General features: G+C 58.2%; 2 protein-coding genes across 3 annotated transcripts; one reads left to right on the forward strand and one right to left on the reverse strand.

The window, feature by feature from the left end:
* Positions 1 to 292: 292 nt before the first annotated feature.
* FAM131B-AS2 (FAM131B antisense RNA 2) lies at positions 293 to 2,793 on the reverse strand. Its single transcript, XM_024250338.3, has 3 exons — positions 2,464 to 2,793; positions 864 to 990; positions 293 to 715 (listed from the first exon to the last, which is right to left on the reverse strand). Exons 1-3 carry the CDS (start codon positions 2,466 to 2,468, stop codon positions 581 to 583), a joined length of 267 nt encoding a protein of 88 aa, XP_024106106.2. The 5' UTR covers positions 2,469 to 2,793; the 3' UTR covers positions 293 to 580.
* Positions 976 to 11,687, forward strand: ZYX (zyxin). 2 transcript variants are annotated; one of them, XM_024250336.3, is made up of 10 exons: positions 976 to 1,954; positions 2,102 to 2,324; positions 2,793 to 2,992; positions 3,138 to 3,230; positions 3,346 to 3,879; positions 8,811 to 8,931; positions 9,081 to 9,250; positions 9,339 to 9,517; positions 10,427 to 10,547; positions 11,145 to 11,687. In XM_024250336.3, the coding sequence occupies exons 2-10, from the start codon at positions 2,117 to 2,119 to the stop codon at positions 11,247 to 11,249; spliced, it is 1,731 nt and encodes a 576-aa protein (XP_024106104.2). In that variant the 5' UTR covers positions 976 to 1,954; positions 2,102 to 2,116; the 3' UTR covers positions 11,250 to 11,687. The 2 variants fall into 2 exon arrangements, with proteins under 2 accessions (XP_024106104.2, XP_024106105.2); XM_024250337.3 differs by having other exon boundaries at positions 1,590 to 1,954; positions 2,105 to 2,324.
* The last annotated feature ends 10 nt before the right edge of the window (positions 11,688 to 11,697 follow it).

Consider the following 11,697-nt stretch of genomic DNA (forward strand, 5'->3'; position numbering starts at 1 on the left):
ACACATGGCCACACATGCCTGTGGCTGTGAGAAATACTGGTGGTGACAAAGACAATGAGATGCCAGAGAAAAAGATCAGTGGGGTTTGCAAAAGTGATTAAGATGTCGTCCTAGGTATAATTAAAGACTTAATAAGGTTGAAGGAAAGAGAGGACATTGCATATACCGAGGCCCCTGAGAGATCTGCCTGGCAACCCAGAAAGGGACATATGGGGGAAAACGCCTTAGTGTAACCGGGTCAGAATTTTCATTCTGGGCAGAACTGGAATTTGAATAATAATACTGAGTCATATAGAGCACACAACTATGACATTTCATTTATTTCTCCATATAATGCAATAAAGTAGATGGATTAACCGTGACTTTTACAGATGGAGCGGGGGAGAATGAAGAGGCGTCAGTTTGGGCATCAGGCTGAATCTTCACACTCTGACCTCACTCTGCTCTATCCTGCCCAGTGTTGCTTCACCTGATATCAGGGGTGCATGGCAACCAGATCTGACACCAGTTTCAGCTTAGATCCTGCCTTTACCTGGGTGTGACCCAGGTCCATCTCTTCAGCTCGGCCTCTGCTTTCTCTTCATAAACTTTTGGGGTTAGTCCTCGGATGATCTCTAAAACATGGTCCAGGTGCTCCTTGCCAGTAGAGTGTAGCCGGATTTGGAGGGACGGGACACAGTGTGAACAAGAGGAAGGCCTCAGGAGGCAGTAAAAGCTGACAAGAGAGAAAATGAAGCGCCTAGGAGTGCATATTGGACTAGCGGGCGAAAGGCCATGACTCCTTAGTTTGAAGAAAGAACTGGGGCCGAGATTGGGTAAGTTTCCCAGTGCAATTAAAAAAAAAAAAGGACTACAAGAATTACCCAGGTCCGGCTTCTTTCGTGTAGCCTGGGGCTGAGTCGCAGTCTGAGAAATCCGGTCGGGCCAGTAGGGGGCTCCACCAAGCGCAGTCTCAGAATGCCCAAGAGCCCCACTGTCGCCCAGGGTCTCCTAGAGGAGTGGGTCGTGGTGGGCGCTGAAGAGCCGTAAAAGACAAGCAGCCCGCGTCCGCGTCTATCCTCCCGGGTCTCCAGTCCGCAGGCGGCCGCCGCCTCGGCCCCGCCCTCCCACCTCCATTCCCCGCCCCGCGGGCCCGAACGGTCCCTCTCGCAACCGATCTGCTGGCTGGGACGCGGGGGATGCGAATTCCTAGAAGCCTTAAGAGGCTGCCCAGCGTTGGAAGTTCGTATCCCCGAGAATGCTGGAGGTTCCGGCTCACACACCCCTCCGAGCACAGAGTCAGCTGGGGGGTGCTGGGAGGGAGAACGCCCCGCTCCTCACCCCCCATCCCCGTGCACCCTGGAGCCCAGCTCCATACGTTCGGCCACCCCAGGCGGACTCGGAGGTGGCCGGGTAGCGGGTGGTGGCAGGAGGTGAGCGAGTAACGGCAGGCCCGAGAGAGGTCGCTGGGCCGGGCCGGAGGCGCATAGGGGCTGCGTGGCTACCTCGGCGGCACCCGCCCCACCTCCGCCGGCTAAGCCCGGAGGGGGACGGTGAGTCAGATCTCGGGCACCCGCGGGTCGGGCGGGGAGGGGGAGGCAGGTCAGGAAATGACATCAGAGGCCTGTGCTCAGGGAGCGGGGGTCTGAGCCGGGCTGGGGCGGCGGGGGCGGCAGTGAGTGGGGTGGGGGCGGGCGGACCTCGGCGGAGCCTCTGGCCTGAGGCAGGATCAGGGCCCCTTCCTGGGGGAGTTTCCTGCCTGGTCCGCCCTTCCCCGCTCTCCCCGCCCCCTCTCCGGGCCGCTCCTTGTATGGTCTGGGCGCCGCTCTCTCCCCGCCCCCTCTCTTCTCCCTCCCTCCTCCTTCCGTGTGTCCCTCCCCGCCCGGCTGGAGGCTGCTCCGGACCGGGACGCAGAGTCGGCGGACCCAGCGCCTAGGCGGCCACCCGAGACGCGGCGCGCACGCTCCGGCCCGCGGTGAGGCGCGGGGAGCGGCAGGGCGGCCCCACGGGGAGGGGACGCGGGGCGCCGGGAGGGGGCGAGTGGGGGTCGCCAAGGGGAGCTGGGACCGCCCGGGGCTCCTGAGCCCGGCTCCGCGCTGCGTAACCCGGCGACCCACCCCAGCAGCCCGGCCCGGCCATGGCGGCCCCCCGCCCGTCTCCCGCGATCTCCGTTTCGGTCTCGGCTCCGGCTTTTTACGCCCCGCAGAAGAAGTTCGGCCCTGTGGTGGCCCCAAAGCCCAAAGTGAATCCCTTCCGGCCCGGGGACAGCGAGCCTCCCCCGGCACCCGGGGCCCAGCGCGCACAGATGGGCCGGGTGGGCGAGATTCCCCCGCCGCCCCCGGAAGGTATGCGGCGGGGCTTGGGGAATGGATCCCGGCAGGAGCCGGGGTGGGGGGCAGTGGTTTCGGGAATTTGGGGATGTCTGGAAAGGTTGTTGCCGAGGGGGCTGGGCGCAGCCACCCTGTCCCGAGCAGATGTTCTTACCTCATCGTGGAGCTCGTGGCTGGGAGCCAGGGCTCCTGGGACCGTTCCAAGTCCCCCGCCTGGGGGTGGGAGGCGGGAATGTGGGGCACGAATCTTCCCCTCCGGGTCCGTTTTCCGAAGTGTAACGGGAGCTGCACCACTCCTCGGCAGTGCCCCCGGCCTTTCCTGACCTGGTACTCCCAGGGCGCCCTGTGCTCCTCCTTTGCTTCCCCACACGCTCTAGGACCCCTGAGAGAGTTCTTGGGTTAGGGGTTAGAGCGGTAAACTCAGGGGAGCTTGGGTGAGGGGTAGAGGGACCCCGGCCGACGTCTTTCTCCTTCCTACCCCAGACTTTCCCCTGCCTCCACCTCCCCTTGCTGGGGATGGCGACGATGCAGAGGGTGCTCTGGGAGGTGCCTTCCCGCCGCCCCCTCCCCCGATCGAGGAATCATTTCCCCCTGCGCCTCTGGAGGAGGAGATCTTCCCTTCCCCGCCGCCTCCTTTGGAGGAGGAGGGAGGGCCTGAGGCCCCCATACCGCCCCCACCACAGGTACGGAGGCCTGGGAGGGGCGGCTGCACTGGACACCCCCAAGGAGAGGAGAAGAGGGCCCTTTCTTCTTACCTCCCCTGCACCTCTGCCTTGGGGGTGGGGGGATAGAGGCATGGAATAGGTGCTCTGACCTCTGACCCTCTAGCCCAGGGAGAAGGTGAGCAGTATTGATTTGGAGATCGACTCTCTGTCCTCACTGCTGGATGACATGACCAAGAATGATCCTTTCAAAGCCCGGGTAAGGGACCGGAGAGTAGGAATAGCAGGGCTCAGGGCCAGAGAGACTGGGTATAGAACTAAGGAGGATGGTGTCCTCCTGACTGCATTTCTCTTCCCTCTCCCACCCCTTGCAGGTGTCATCTGGATATGTGCCCCCACCAGTGGCCACTCCATTCAGTTCCAAGTCCAGTACTAAGCCTGCAGCTGGGGGCACAGCACCCCTGCCTCCTTGGAAGTCCCCTTCCAGCTCCCAGCCTCTGCCCCAGGTTCCGGCTCCGGCTCCGGCTCCGGCTCCGAGCCAAACACAGTTCCATGTTCAGCCCCAGCCCCAGCCCAAGCCTCAGGTCCAACTCCATGTCCAGTCCCAGCCCCAGCCTGTGTCTTTGGCTAACACCCAGCCCCGAGGGCCCCCAGCCTCATCTCCGGCTCCAGCCCCTAAGTTTTCTCCAGTGACTCCTAAGTTTACTCCTGTGGCTTCCAAGTTCAGTCCTGGAGCGCCAGGTGGATCCGGGTCACAGCCAAATCAAAAATTGGGGCACCCTGAAGCTCCTTCCGCTGGCACAGGCTCCCCTCAACCTCCCAGCTTCACCTATGCTCAGCAGAGGGAGAAGCCCCGAGTGCAGGAGAAGCAGCACCCCGTGCCCTCACCGGCTCAGAACCAAACCCAGGTGAGGGATGGTGATAGGACGAGGCACAAGGCTTGGGACCAGGGCGCTGGGGCGGAGCTGGGTCAGGAGCCAGAGCATAAGCATAAGGTGATTGGAGAGTCAGGGTGGACACGGGGGTGGCGGGATAGGAATTTTCATCCTCTGGGGTTAGCCTGGTGGAACAATGGTAAGAACATGCTCCTCTGGAGGAGAGGCCTGGCTGGGTGTGGGGCTGGGTGGGGCCTGGCTGGGACGGCGCAGAGAGCACAGGCTCTGAATTAGGAGGATCTGGTGGACCTTTCCTTGTGCCTTTACCCCAGAAAGTTAAAGGGAGGGATGAGATCACCAGTTCCACCTTGGTTTTTCCCATTCCTGGGTCTTGAGTTAATCTCCCTGCTCCTCTGAGCACTCTTTCTGCCTGAGGGCTTGGAGATAAGAGACAGCCCCAGTAAACACTGGTTGAGCCAGCATCCACCACGTGCCAGGCACTGTGTTCTGTGCCCAGGAGGGTAGGACATGGGAGGGAAGAGATCTCTGCAAGAAGCTCAGCCTTCAGTTGTCAGATGGACCTGGAATAGAATTCTTGGCTCAGCTTCTCTCAAGTCCTTAGACTGGGCAAGTTAGGTGAACCCTGAGCCTCAGTTTCTCAATCTTTAACATTCTCTACTCCATACAGTGGTTGTGAAGATTAGGTGAGCTAATACCTAGAGAGTGTTGGGTTCTGTGTCTAGCACAGGAACTCTCAAAATAGAAGAGCTATAATTACAAAATGGTTCTTGCCTTCTAGTTCAGGAAATAAGATCGTCCAATTTCTGGTGACGAAGATGACCCTGATGGTCACCTAGTCCAAGCATCCATAGAGTCCACTGATAGTGATGATGTCTGCCTACACTCAGACACAGCATAGGAAGAAATGCCAAGGGCCAGTGAGCTTTGCAGAATCCTGTGAGTCACAGGCACTCAGACCGGGGAGTCAACTCGGGGCCTGGCAAATTAGGAAAGGCTTCGAAGGATGGGCAGGACGTAAGAATCCAGAGAGGAGAGGGATGTTTGGAGAACAGAAAGTGGAAGGTTCCTGTAGGAAAATGATAGAGCTATACTTGGAGAGGCAAGCGGGGCTGGAGGGCGTAGGAGGTGAAGTGGCTCACCCAAGGAGCTCTTGAGCACTGGAGAGGCATTCATGATTTTTGAGTAGGTGTGGGGTGGGTCAGGAGTGCTGGTGAAAGCAGTGTTTTTGAAAGCTTTCTGGAAAGTTTCGCCAGCAGAGATGTGTATTCGAGGGAAGTCAGTGATGGGTGTGAGTTCACTCTTGGACAATAGTAATGTTAGCTGCAATGAAAATTAAGCCCCGCATGTGAGAGCTGTGTGCTAGAGCTGTCGGGAAGGCACAGCCTCCAGGACTTAGCAAGGGATGAGCAATTGGAAGACAAGGGTGAGGGGAAGAGGAAAAAAAAAAGTCTCCAGCGCGATTTGGAGATTGGGGTGTGGGCGGATGACAGGATTGCTGACAAAATAGAGAAGTCCAAAAGGGGAAATGGTTTGGACGGGAAGAGGAGGGGTCCAGCTGTCAACGTTTTGAGCAACAGGTCCCAGGAGGACTTTCAGCTGGGGCCGTCATTCAGCTAGAAATTCAGGGCCAGCTTTCAGGAGAGGGCCAGAGATGTCTAGCATGGTAGTGGGGCACAGTGACACTGTGATGCCGGAGGGTCAGGGTCGGAGCTGAGGAGCTTCCCAGGGAGTGCAGACAGCAGGGACCAGGAGGAGCAGGAAGAAGAGTCAGGAGGAGAGTCAGGGCGTACTTGGAGAAGAGAGCTGAGCTCCTCAGCGGGGTATTTGAGGGAGTGAGGACTCAAGGCTAGAGATTAGACTGTTGGGAAATCGTCAACGGTCTTGGGATGGCCTGTTTGTGCCCTGTGGTGGGAACACAGCGTGAGGAGTTGAGGAGAGAGTGGGTGGTGAGAAGTGGGGCTGCTGGTGTAGCCTGGTCTTAAAAGGACTAAGGGAAGGACTGTGTGTCAGTGGTGTGAGTGTGGTGTGTGTGTGTGTTTGTATATACATATGTGAATATATGAGTGGCGTGTGTGTGTGTTAGTGTGTGGGTGTGGGTATGGTGTATGTGAGTGTATGTGCATGTGTTAGCATGAATGTATGAGTGGTGTGTGATGTGTGTAGTGTGATTGTGTGAAAGTATGTGTATATGAGTACATGTGTGCATGTGTGAGTGAAGGTGTGTGCATGTGTGAGTGGTGTGTCTGTGATGTGTATGGTGTGTGATTGTGGGTATATGTGTGAAAGTATGCGCAGGCGAATGTGCACGTACATACTTTCACACATATACACACAAGTGGCGTATGTGTATATATGTTAGTGAGTGGTGTGTGTGAGCATGTGGTGTGGTATATCTTTTTTTTTTTTTTGGAGACGGAGTGCAGGCTGTCGCCCATGCTCACTACAACCTCCGCCTCCCTGGCTCAAGCGATTCTCCTGTCTCAGCCTCCCAAGTAGCTGGGATTACAGGCACGTGCCACCTCACCTGGCTAATTTTTGTATTTTTTAGTAGAGATGGGGTTTTACCATGTTGGCTAGGCTGGTCTTGAACTCCTGACCTCAAGTGATCTGCCTGCCTCAGCTTCCCAAAGTGTTGGGATTACAGGCATGAGCCACCGCGCCTGGCCTGGTGTGGTATTATCTGAATGTGAGTGGCGTGTGTGTGTGGTGTGGTATATGTGTGAGTGTGTGTGTGTGGTGTGGTATATGTGTGAGTGTGTGCGTGTGGTGTGGCATATGTGTGAGTGTGTGTGAGTGGTGTATGTGTGTGGTCTGATGTGTGTGTGCATGTGACTGGTATGTGGGTATGTGTGAGGGTGTGTGTGTTTGAGTCTGTGGTGTAGCGTGTGTGGTTTTTGCAAGTTAGGGGAGAAGGGCTCAGGTACTGTGTAACCCGGGGAAGCAGGTGATGGAGGGTGAGTGTTGTGGGAGAGCAGGGGCAGGCTGCTTCGGTCCCTGGAGGAGATCTTGGTGATGTCTCCTCCCCCAGAGGCATCCCAGACAGCAAGGACAGAGTGGTTGCAGCGTGGATAGGAAGGACGATGAGGGAGCTTAAGCTGGCTGGCTTCCATGTCCTCAGTCATGTGGGAGGTGAGGTCGTGGTGCGAGCAAGGGGACGAAGCAGGTGGGGGCTCAGGAGATGGAGAGGTCTGGAACAGCTGCTGTGGGGAAGGCCGGGCTGGAGGTCGTGCGGGTGCTGCAGTGTTGTGAGCTCACTCTGCAGTGTTCAGCAATCTCTCCACTGCTTTCTGCAGCTTGGAAGCAGAAACAGGAAGCGGGTGGTGGTGTGACTTGGGGTTGGAGACTGGTCCGGATAGCTGCGGGTGGCTGCAGGCGCCCGGAGGGACAGTGAACCTTGTAGGGGTTAGATGGTCATGGGACCAGGCTGGGGCATGGTGGACAAAGTCCAGAGGTGGGTTGCGGGCGGGGGAAACTAAGGCTTTTCTGGGTTCACGTAGTAGGTGTGGATGGGGAAGAGGAGAGGCAGATAATCGCTGGCAAGAGACTTGGAGGTAAATCTGAGGTCAAGGATGTCCCATGATGGACGATGACTGAGAAGGATGGAAGTTTGGTTTGAAGCGGTGGCATTGGTGCAGGCTGGCAGAGGGGACAGTTCTGGATAGAGTGTCCTGATGAACGGGGATACCCATGGGAGGTGATGCAGATGAGGATTCTGTGCTTCTGAAGGAGGAGCCAGGCATTTAGAATGGCACTGGAGAGCAAGGACTGACTGAGCCCCTTCACTCTGTCCCCAAGATGCCAGGAAGGGAAGATTGGAGGAGACAAAGTTGAAGTGAGTGTTCCAGGGAATGAGTCAGTTAAGAGACGGTAGGATCTTAAGGGAAAATGGCTAAGATCTGGAGAGTTGGACTTATATGGACGCATGCTTCACTGGGCAGAAAGGACGCAACTGTGGGTACAGATGGGGATCGGGGTGAGGGCCAGTGAAGCCAGGGCTGAGGGGAGAGGGGCTATGGGAGGAGGTAGCAGGGGGGCTTTGGAAGTTCCGGGTGTTATGGGAATGAAGGCATCTGCAGGTAGCACACTCAGTGATGGGGCCACGGTCCTGGGTAGGCTTTTTCAGACATGGAAAAGACTCACCCAGTGCACTTGCTCCTGTGGGCGTGTCTCCTGGCAGTGCTGATGCAGGTCAGACAGCCCTTCCCGGAGTTCTCAGGGTTACCTCTCAGGGTTACTGGCAGCACTGTCCTTAACATCCACCCCCCGCCCCAGTCCCCGGGATCCCCTAAATGGGAAGGTTGGGCTGGCCTAGGGGGTGGCCTTTGGACCTTCTCTGAGGCTGCTGGGGAGGGACCTGAGTGAGGTAGTTCAGAAGCCCCTTACTCGAGGGACAGGGTCTCTGTGTGGGGGTGGGGCTGGGTTCTTGCAGACAGCTCAGTGGGTTTAACCTGCAATTCCTGCCTGTGTTGTATCCTCACGCTGACAGGGGCTGCTCAGCAGCAGGCAGGCCGGGTAGGTGTGTGTGCGCGTGTGTGCACGCCGTTGCGTGCCCGTCCCATGGGGGCGATGTCTGAGCATGCTCTGTGGAGTTGATGCGTGGCCCTGGAGTGTCCAGTGCTTCAGTGACCTGAGCTGCTGTGTGCGTGGCCTCCGTCCGCCCAGTCATTCTGGCCTGTCTGTGACCGCTCAGGGGGTTTGGGCAAAGCGGGTGGAAATGTCTTGCTGTATGAGATCCAGGCTCAGGTCCCCTACCCCTGTTATTTGTGTGGTGCTGGGGATGGCGGGGGTAGGGGGACGAGGGAGAAGCTTTAAGGGTCAAGCCTGAGCATCTGGGACACGAGCTGGGAGCTAAGTCCTCATTGGAAGAAGCCGGGTAGGCTGGCCTGGGAGGGTTCTTGGAGGCAGCAGCCCTCTAGAGTGTGAGGAAAGTGTTGGGATTGCAGGTGCGCTCCCCTGGGGCCCCAGGGCCCCTGACTCTGAAGGAGGTGGAGGAGCTGGAGCAGCTGACCCAGCAGCTAATGCAGGACATGGAGCATCCTCAGAGGCAGAACGTGGCCGTCAACGGTGAGCCCACCCCACCGGGACACCCCCACCCTGCCCCCACATCATGGTGGGGGCCAGGGCTGTGGCTCCACTCCCTATCCAAGCTGGCTGATCCCTTGCAGCCCTACATACTTCCTTCTATTTACTGCTGTCTTCTTCGGCCTTCCTAGAACTCTGCGGCCGATGCCATCAACCCCTGGCCCGGGCGCAGCCAGCCGTCCGCGCTCTGGGGCAGCTGTTCCACATCGCCTGCTTCACCTGCCACCAGTGCGCGCAGCAGCTCCAGGGCCAGCAGTTCTACAGCCTGGAGGGGGCGCCGTACTGCGAGGGCTGCTACACTGTGAGTAGCGCTGTGCTGGGCAGTCGGGCCCTGGAAGCTTGCTGTGGGGTGCCGGTTCCCTGCCAACCTCCTCCTGCTGCCTCCTCAGGACACCCTGGAGAAGTGCAACACCTGCGGGGAGCCCATCACCGACCGCATGCTGAGGGCCACGGGCAAGGCCTATCACCCACACTGCTTCACCTGTGTGGTCTGCGCCCGCCCCCTGGAGGGCACCTCCTTCATCGTGGACCAGGCCAACCGGCCCCACTGTGTCCCTGACTACCACAAGTGAGGACCTTGCCACCTGCCTTCTGGGTTCCCGCCGTGCTTGGTCTGGTAGCCCGGCTGCTTGCTACCCTAGCCTCAGGACAGCCCCAAACCCCTGGTGTTGTTTTCTGGTCCCACGTCCTGTCTGTAGACAGCAGGGACCAAGTCATCTGGATGTAGCTGTTCAGGGGCCTTAGGCCCGGGCATCGAGTCCTGCTGCTGGCTGGTCCTTCCCTCGCCCTTGATCACTGAAGCTTATTGTGGGTGTATGTCAGCATTTCGTGAAGTGTGCTGGAGCGACTTCATCTCGCACACAGGCTGGGTTCTAAAAGTTCTTTTGGAGATCAGCTGTATGGATTTCTGGTTTCTCCCCAGAAATAGTGTTTAGAAGGTGGCTACTTTCTCAGGCTGACCCGCAGAACCTCAGTGCAGCTGTGGGAACTGCAGAATCTGACCCCCACCTCTGACAGAGTGTTTGGGTAAACACTTTCAGGATTCCATCTGGGGTGGCCACAACTTCACATCCCTCCACAGGGCCAGGCAGTCAGGGCAGAGGCACCGTGCATGGGGTGGGAGGACTGGGGGAAGGTGAGGGTCAGGGACCCAGGATGGGATGGGAGGGGTACCTCAGTGCTGGCTTTCTGCAGGAGCTGCAGTGTGAATGGGACAGTAAGGATTGAGTGGGAGAGAACACCGTGGCAGGTGTGTGGGAGACTCCCTTGCTTTGGGAGAGTGACTGGTGAGGCAGGAAATTCCCTTTGATGAGGGCCAGTCATGGTGGCTCAGTCTTAGGCCCTTCTGGTGAGCTTCCTCCACCTAGAGATGCAGGGCAGAGAAGTCTGCTTCCTTGCTGCACAAGCTGGCTTATGCGTGCGCACACCGGGGATGAAAGCCCTGGCTAACTCGGCTGGCCCTTTCTGCCCCTTCCAGGCAGTACGCCCCGAGGTGCTCCGTCTGCTCTGAGCCCATCATGCCTGAGCCTGGCCGAGATGAGACCGTGCGAGTGGTCGCCCTGGACAAGAACTTCCACATGAAGTGTTACAAGTGTGAGGTCAGCCATCCCTCTGGACTCCTTGGGCAGGTTCTGACCAGGAGGTGGCGGGAGATGCTGCTTACTAACTGGGTGGTGGAAAGCACCAGCATTCAGGAAACAGGGCTGTGATTTTGAGGGTGGCTCATGGTGGCACCCCATCTGTCCTGCCAGAATGCTTCCTGCCACTGCAGGAAATGGGGCTGTGGGGCCTCTGAGGTCACTTTGAGTCATGGATAAGCCAAGAAACGGGACAAGCCAATAGAAGGGAAGGGCATGGTGTTTTACTGTGGTAGGGGATGGGGAGATAGGAGCTGAGAGAAGAGGTCTTCGAATGGAGGTGAGCCAACCTCTATTTTATTACAGTGATGGTGGGCAGGGCAGCAAGCACCTTGGAAGCAGCTCTCCCCACTGCTTGCCCTCTTGCAGGAAGGTCCTAGTGGGTGACTGGAAGTAGGATAGGGATGGGGAGTTGGATGTGGCTGGAAAATGCGATGACACCAGCTCTGAGCCATGAAGCATCTTTCTAATTCCAAGATGGGGCTGCATGGGGTGGGGTAGGGTGGAGCAGAGCAGGGGCCTTCCGGTCCAGTGCCCCTCACCCTTCCTTCTTCCCAGGACTGCGGGAAGCCCTTGTCCATTGAGGCAGATGACAATGGCTGCTTCCCCCTGGACGGTCACGTGCTCTGTCGGAAGTGCCACACTGCTAGAGCCCAGACCTGAGTGAGGACAGGCCCTCTTCAGACCGCAGTCCATGCCCCATTGTGGACCACCCACACTGAGACCACCTGCCCCCACCTCAGTTATTGTTTTGATGTCTAGCCCCTCCCATTCCCAGCCCCTCCCTAGCATCCCAGGTGCCCTGACCCAGGACCCAACATGGTCTAGGGATGCAGGGCCCCCGCCCTGGAGTCTAGTCCTCGCCCATCCTGCAGGGATTGCCCACCGTCCTCCAGACACCCCACCTGAGGGGGGCACCAGGTTTAGTGCTGCTGCTTTCACTGCTGCACCCGCACCCTCGGCCGGCCCCCCGAGCAGCCTTTGTACTCTGCTTGCGGAGGGCTGGGAGACGCCCTGACCCTCCAGGACATTCCCACCCTCCCCCATGCTGCCAGGTTGTAGCTATAGCTACAAATAAAAAAAACACCTTGTTTTCCAGAATTCTCAGTAG

The sequence above is a fragment of the Pongo abelii genome, chromosome 6 (assembly GCF_028885655.2).
Source record: "Pongo abelii isolate AG06213 chromosome 6, NHGRI_mPonAbe1-v2.0_pri, whole genome shotgun sequence".
Classification (NCBI taxonomy): domain Eukaryota; kingdom Metazoa; phylum Chordata; class Mammalia; order Primates; family Hominidae; genus Pongo; species Pongo abelii.

What these genes read in the sequence shown, in the direction of transcription:
- ZYX (XM_024250336.3), top strand. Translation starts at nt 2,117, where the DNA reads ATGGCGGCCCCCCGCCCGTCTCCCGCGATCTCCGTTTCGGTCTCGGCT. An exon ending in TCCCCCGCCGCCCCCGGAAG is followed by an intron (nt 2,325 to 2,792) that starts GTATGCGGCGGG and finishes TTCCTACCCCAG; the next exon opens with ACTTTCCCCTGCCTCCACCT. An exon ending in TGTGTCCCTGACTACCACAA is followed by an intron (nt 9,518 to 10,426) that starts GTGAGGACCTTG and finishes TGCCCCTTCCAG; the next exon opens with GCAGTACGCCCCGAGGTGCT.
- FAM131B-AS2 (XM_024250338.3), bottom strand. An exon ending in ACGAAAGAAGCCGGACCTGG is followed by an intron (nt 716 to 863) that starts GTAATTCTTGTA and finishes CTCTCTTGTCAG; the next exon opens with CTTTTACTGCCTCCTGAGGC.